Below are 6,973 nucleotides of genomic sequence, written 5' to 3' on the forward strand. Positions count from 1 at the left end.
TATGCACATGCTTGCATGTATGTGCGCATCCACCCGGTGTGCAGGTCCTTTCGGCGAATCCGTTGGTCATTAGTGGCGCGTCGACCTGTCTGCCTCGGGTTTTTCGGCCCCGCCCGTCTGCCGCCGTTTGTTCCTAGCCGCCGCCGCCATTCAGTCTCGCTCATGGAGAACGTTCCGGTGGGGATTCGGTCAAAATCGAAACAATCCTTCGCATTGTTCTAGGATTCGACCGAATTTTGGCTTTTGTTTCGTCGACGAAAAGAAAGTGGAACAAGCCGGAGAGTGCGGTAGAAAAAAAAGAACCTCAACTAATCGATTTCGTGCTAGGGTGAGGCAGTTTAGCTTAATTTAAAAAATCCCAAAAGCCATCCGTAAGCGGGATTTCGATGCGGAAAATAATGAAAGTGAACGAGCGCTCGGTAAAGGAGATTTCACCATGAAAGGTCAGTGGAAAACCAGGTTAATGGAGTGTTCGTGAAAATGTTTGAAACCTAGTAAAGTAGCTACTGTTTTCTTCTGTCGAATTTTTTGAATATGACAGTTGATTTGAGGAACTGGAATTGATTCTCTCGCCTGAGGTCACTTTAGTCCCTTATGTCGGTGTTATCAAGTGAGCAGTTATGTGTAAACTCCTTTACTAAAAGATGGAAGTTTGACCAAATTATTGCATTTTGAATGCTGCTTTTATAAAAAATAACAACCAACAACGGTTTTTATCTTTAATTTATATTATTGACCAAGGATCGCACATTTCACTTATGTGAAACCCAACTTAGCATGTTCAAACACAATCTAAACAAACAATTTTAGTGGAGCAAATAAAATTTCAATCACATAAGAAATTTATATCACGACAATAACGTTTCTTTGACAATTAATCATTTTAAAGATGAAATAATGTAGCAATACAATAGTGTACAATTCGTCACAGTTCGTTTATGGTTTCAATATTAGTGGTTGACAGTTGGAATTAATTTAGTGTTAGTCGTGTATTGCATGTCCTGGCTTTCGACACTTTGAATCAACTGAAACGAGGACGAATGAATGTTTCCGATAAATGAAAGTTGCTGTCATCTATCGACACCTTTTGAGTGTGTTTACATTTTTCACACTTTTTGTAGAGACTAAGCTAGGATACCTATGAGAATTCGGACCCACTTGAACAACTGTTTCAAATTAGTAATTTTTTTCTCGTATCATCATTTTCGTATAAGACAAGCTACGATGATCCCCTTTTAAGTAGTACCAAACCATTGCGTGCCAAGTACCTGTTGAATTCTTATATGGTCCGTTGAGAGTAGCATAACTGCGCTGGTCATACCACCAGGCTCCACCATAATCAGAAGTACAACTTCCACTGTAGTTATCATTGTCTCTATCTTTTGTGCTGAATTTTGTGAAACGGCGTATCGTAAACGAGTCTCCCGCTGTACCAGAATATTTCCCTACACTCAACCTATATCCATCGCTTTCGCTCTCGACCTCAAACTCGCTATATCGAGCGTATCCGTAATTTCCGTGGTAATATTTCATTTCTATGATAAGCTCGTATTTGCGGGCGGAAGTCAGTCTGTGGAGGTATTCCAATCCAAACCAAAACTCCCCGCCCAGGTTGCCGAAACCATTTCGGTACTCAGTCCAATTTCTGTCAAAGCTAACTTGGCCGTTGTATCGGTGCTGCATTACAATCCACCCACCGCCGAACGCCCCCTGTTCACAATAAACTGATACCTTCTCATGAGGATTAAGTTGGATCAGGTACACACCTGACGTAGATGCGTTTTTACATATCCCCGGGGCTTCCGTTTGGGTTGTTAGGTTTTTGATATACTCAGTTTGAAGTTCGAAAAGCTTTTTCGTCTCGTCTTGTAACTTTTTAAAAACGGCCTGTTGTTTCCCTTCTAGATCACTTAGCTTAGCAGTCAGCTTACTCTCGAGATCACCCAACTTAAGACAGGAATGAATCGCGGTCGAGTTCGCAATATGCTCCATCTGGATGGTTTGGTTTTCCCCATATTCTGCTTGAACGTCGAGAAGCTTTCTAGTCTCACTTTGAAGTTTTGTAATTTCGGCATGTTGATCATTGAGCTTGGTAGTCAGCTTGTCCTCCAGAGTAGTCAGCTGGTCTTCCAGTTGAAAACTCAAATTGGTGTGTGTGGTGTTCACACCGCGCGCTATTTCCTGCCACAGATCGTCCCTTGTTTTCATGGATTCCTCCAAATCGCACACTTTGTTACTTCCTACTTCCTGCAACGAAAACCATTTGCGTTTGTATGACCCGCCAAGACAACCACTTATCTGAAAAGTACTAAACAAAAATATTTACCTTCAACGCATGCTCGACGACATCCAGCTTCCCATCTCTTGCCTTCATGCTGAGCTGCATTTCATCGAACTTGTTGCGCAAATGATCCAGCTTTCTATCCATCGTGTCAAGTAGATTGTGCTCTATTTCCTGCAGCTTCTCCTGCAGAAAATCGAGCTTGGCCTTCAATAAATCCGCACCAACATCATCGGTACCCGAGATAGGCCCGAACACCCCCGAGATGGCAAACAACAAACAAACTAAACGCTTTTTGGTTCTCATAACGAGGTACGTAACACTAAACTTTTGGCAACCGAATCGAGAACTGTGAACCGAATTCCTGGTCCACAATGGAATTTGACGAAGAGTCGTAGAACTTGGAGCCCTTTTATACTGCTATCCAGACAACCAAAAGGCACAGCTGTCGATGATGATGAACACGCGGGATCGGGTAATGTTATCACTGCATGCGGCTTAAAATAGCACCCCAGAACTTCGAGAGTCGCTGGGTTTCCCAATTCATAAGACAGGATGTTGATAGCAAGTGTGGGGAGTTCTGGGTACAAATGCAATTCATAAGCCCTACATTTGGACCATTGAAATAAAAATTCAAAAAAATTATGTCCGTTTATTTTGTGAAAATAATGTCTCTTAAATTTATGGAAGTAAACTATAAAATAATGTCAATGTTTAACACCTTCTTTCGAAAGAAATTGGATCGAAAACTTGTGCATTAGAGAAAACCAACTTAGGGACTCAAATCAGTTGTCTTAATAGAAATTCATAAATTCATTTGAAAACAAACTGTTTTAAGTCGTTTTTAAATGTCTGAATTACCGTATAAACTACTCCCTCCTGATAAACCTCCTTCTTCAGGCATTGCGTCATTCGTCCAAGTTCCAGTTCGTCAAATCTGGAATAGTACGCGATGGGGTAGAAGAAAATTATCGTCTCGTTCTTGCCTGAATCTTGTACGCGTTGCTGATCTTTCATGCAGAGTTTTTGCACAATCCCCAGCACATTGGTCAACTTGTTTGCTACCTTATCACGCAATATGAATATTGTTTAGTTGTGCTTCAGAGTTACACAGTTTACTACTAATGAAATAACATTATTTTCAAGGTTTTTCTTTTGTTTCGTTAAGTTTAGAAACAGTTGAAATATTCATCCATTTCAGTACTGGAAGAAATTAATACAGTTCTATTTTAAAGTTTAAGTTTTATTTTGTAATATGCCTTCGTTTTTTATTGAATGGACACGTTAAAATAAACATGCGTTTATGATATTTAATTTTTTTTTACCAAACTAAGTAATAAAGCGTAAATCTACTGGAATCCATGCTTAGAAATACTGACACAAATCTTCTGTTATAAAATTTAAGTTTCTTTCACTTTTTCGTTCAGTTTTTGTATATAAACGTATTTAATTCAACAATATGTTTACCAATTGATAAAAATGTCCATCATTTAGGAACATGGTGCGTTAAACACGCCTTTTGTGCTATCATTTCGCCCATACGTTTATCAACACCTACATAAAAAATGACCCTGCAAGACGATGTTTCATAAACCAAACAAATCTGCCTGATAATAACAGAAGAAATAAAACGAACTGCACGTGCTTGACAGTCGACCGTTTCATACAGATTGTGATGTCTAACACTAGTTGTAACAAGCATTAAAGATAAATTCACTTTGCTTGTGTAACTTAGTTGAATTGCTTATTTGATTTAACAATCATTCATGTCAATATTTGTATGTGTTCCATTAGCGAGCATTTATTTATTTTTATTTTTTCATATATTGTATTAAATTGTTTGCTCCGAAGGCTATATAACTGTACCACAGAAACAAATCTGGTAGGAAATTCGGAAGAAAAACTTTGAGGAGGAGGGCAACGAAGATAGATCACGACGTAGGCGACACATTCTTTAACTTATTTGTTCAGTCTAGAATTTACAAAATAAAATTTAAAATGAAACAAGAATATGTTAAGTGGTCCCCATAACCAAATTTTATTTTCTAACATGTATTTCACGTATTTAAATTTTTATTTCTTGAAATCAAAACATTTCATCGAAATATGTTTTATCTTGAAATTTCTAAGTGAATTTAAAGCATAGATAGAGCGTTTCAAACCACACAAAAGCGCACAGGATTACGTTCGACTTGACAATTATTCCGGACTAATTATTTTCTTTATAAAACCGCTAGTCGTCGGGAGGTGGTTTCTACGGAAAAACCGCTTACCGATCGGTGCGATCTAATTGCCTCTAATTCCTTTCCACGCAAAACATAACCACAACCTTGTGGTACAAAAAATTTAAATAAATACGTTTAAAATGTCGGGGATCCGTCTGTGCGAGTTGTGGAAGCGATGGGTGGAGCAAGCTTATGACTTTGTTTCGCTGTGTGGCCAAATTATTGCCATGGCATCCCTGGCATGGTAAATCCGCGGCCTTTTCACAACAACGCACTGTATGTGTGGGGGGCAAGGACCGAGTACAGGTAAGCCGGAGCACACGCAAACGAAGTAGTGAATTAGAAAACATAAACCACCGCCAAGTGGGCTGATAGGAGTGGGCGTTTGTGGACGGGCTGCTTCGAAGGAATCAAATGCTAATGCTCGGTTACCAGTGCGACTGATATGTTGCGGACGCGCAGTTGCGGCTTCGGAAAAGCCCCGGGAAAAGATCATTTTCCCCCCGCACGAACATACGAGACGCATTCACCGGCACAAACGCGCAACGGTTTCGTCTCGCTTCCGCCGGGCCAATTATTTCATTTTCGTATTCTAATAAACTAATTAACCTGATTGGATTCACGGTTGTGCACGTGCCCGCCCGGGACTTGGCGGCGTATTTGCGGTCGATGATTTGTGTAGCGACCCGTTCCGCCGACCACGCGTTCCCGGTATCGCCAGGTTGGGTCTTGGGCGGAAGCATTAAGCTAGAATCAAACGACGAACCCTCCTACCGACAATTTCTTACGACCGGGTGGGGGAGTTTTCTTTCTAATGCCATCTCAACATTTGTTGCTTCTTCGTATCACGCCGATGCTAATAGGTCGCGTCGTAGGTGGAACGGTGTCACTATCGTCTGCGCCTTCAAAGGCAACATGATCATGACATCCGTCACGGCATTAGCTTTTCCTTTGAACGGAATAATTACGAAATGGTTGTATGGTTTCGCCTCACGTAAGCAAGTTCGTCATAAAAAGGCGAGAACAAATTATGTCCGACATGCATTTATCTTACTTTTGGTAGGAATGCCAGTGCCTTTTGGGAACATAATTGGTTCTTAGTAGCTTTCGCAAAGACATGCCAAGTTGAAGAAACTAACTATTTTAAAAGAAGTTGATCAAATGCAAATCGTTTCTGTTTATTTGGATTCTTAGCGTCTTTCTATGCTTTCAAATGGGTATGTATATTTGCATACAACCTTTCCAGGACAGATCAAGAAGGATCGAAAGAGTTAACAAAGGAACTCGTAAAACGTAGTAACCTATATCTACATGGTTTAAAGGCTTATTATCCTTTATTGTTTATTGATTCCTGTCTCAGAATGATTCATGAATTTTCCTTTGTATTTATTTCATATTACGTTATTTGTTTTGAGAATGTGTAAAGCCATCCAATTGTTATTATCACCCTCTCAAAATGTATTAATTCCAACACATCAATAGTTGTTTTCACTAATATTAGAAATCTCACAAACAATCTTGCATTGTTCAAATAACTTTTAAATATTTTAAAAAACTGTAGTCGGTATGTACATATACTCAGAAGCTTTTTATGGGTTTGTTTGTCACTCTTGGAGGTTATTTCTATTACGTGTTGTGTTTGAAAATCGGGTCAATCGTACGCGGCTTATGGAGAAGATACCAATATCCCAAACTCGCACGGTTTCTATTGTTTTGCTTGCTGGCGAAAGGATTTAAAACTATTTCGTCGCTCAATAAACCAGTTTTATTAACGTTATTCCCCGATGTGCTGTTTTGCAAACGATTCAAAAATGTGTTTTATTATTCATTTCACAGAAAAATAGAAACTGGTCCCAAAACAATTAGCCCAACCCTTGGGAACGATTTGACGCAGGTGGAGTGAATCTTTTCCTTTTATTCACTCTGCAACCTAAAGTAATCTATAAAACTCCCTTTAAAGGCCATTTACCGAAGAATTCGTGGCCCCATCAAACAAGGATAACACACCCGGACATCCAAGGCAACCCGAAGCCCAACCCGGCCGTGATCGAGCGATTTTGCCGTTTTACGACATGTAAATGACTTCTCGCTGCACCCGGCGACCATCTTGCGCGGTCAATGGCTGTGGAATTGGTTTCTTTTTTTTCGGTTTTCATTTGGCCACCGGTTCCCGTTAGCGGTCCCCAGGATTCAGGGGTATCGGTTTCGTCGAGCGAAAACTACCGTTTGTCGTATATTATCGATTTTTATCGATGGAGTGTGATCATCAAAACATCCTAATATCTCAATCAATAAGCTTTCAGCGCGGCTTCGAGGTTCGGTTGGCTCCGGGGCTGCCACGAAATGGCTCATGTTTATAAATTTGTTCATCTGTGACCATCGACAGAATGTTCGCAAACAAATTAAAACCACCCCTCTACCCTTTCCCGGCCATGTCGTCGGTCCACCGATACGCTGATCGTTCCGT

General features: G+C 40.3%; 1 protein-coding gene across 1 annotated transcript; it reads right to left on the minus strand.

The window, feature by feature from the left end:
* Nucleotides 1-950: 950 nt before the first annotated feature.
* LOC131262356 (angiopoietin-1-like) lies at nt 951-3,298 on the minus strand. The gene is made up of 4 exons (XM_058264343.1): nt 3,143-3,298; nt 2,327-2,488; nt 1,660-2,247; nt 951-1,025 (listed from the first exon to the last, which is right to left on the minus strand). Exons 1-4 carry the CDS (start codon nt 3,296-3,298, stop codon nt 951-953), a joined length of 981 nt encoding a protein of 326 aa, XP_058120326.1.
* Between the last annotated feature and the right edge of the window lie 3,675 nt (nt 3,299-6,973).

Source organism: Anopheles coustani, chromosome 2 (genome assembly GCF_943734705.1).
Source record: "Anopheles coustani chromosome 2, idAnoCousDA_361_x.2, whole genome shotgun sequence".
Taxonomy (NCBI): domain Eukaryota; kingdom Metazoa; phylum Arthropoda; class Insecta; order Diptera; family Culicidae; genus Anopheles; species Anopheles coustani.

What these genes read in the sequence shown, in the direction of transcription:
- LOC131262356 (XM_058264343.1), bottom strand. Translation starts at nt 3,298, where the DNA reads ATGAAAGATCAGCAACGCGTACAAGATTCAGGCAAGAACGAGACGATA. An exon ending in AGGAGGGAGTAGTTTATACG is followed by an intron (nt 2,489 to 3,142) that starts GTAATTCAGACA and finishes GATTTATTGAAG; the next exon opens with GCCAAGCTCGATTTTCTGCA. An exon ending in AGCACCGATACAACGGCCAA is followed by an intron (nt 1,026 to 1,659) that starts GTTAGCTTTGAC and finishes TCCTCGTTTCAG; the next exon opens with TTGATTCAAAGTGTCGAAAG.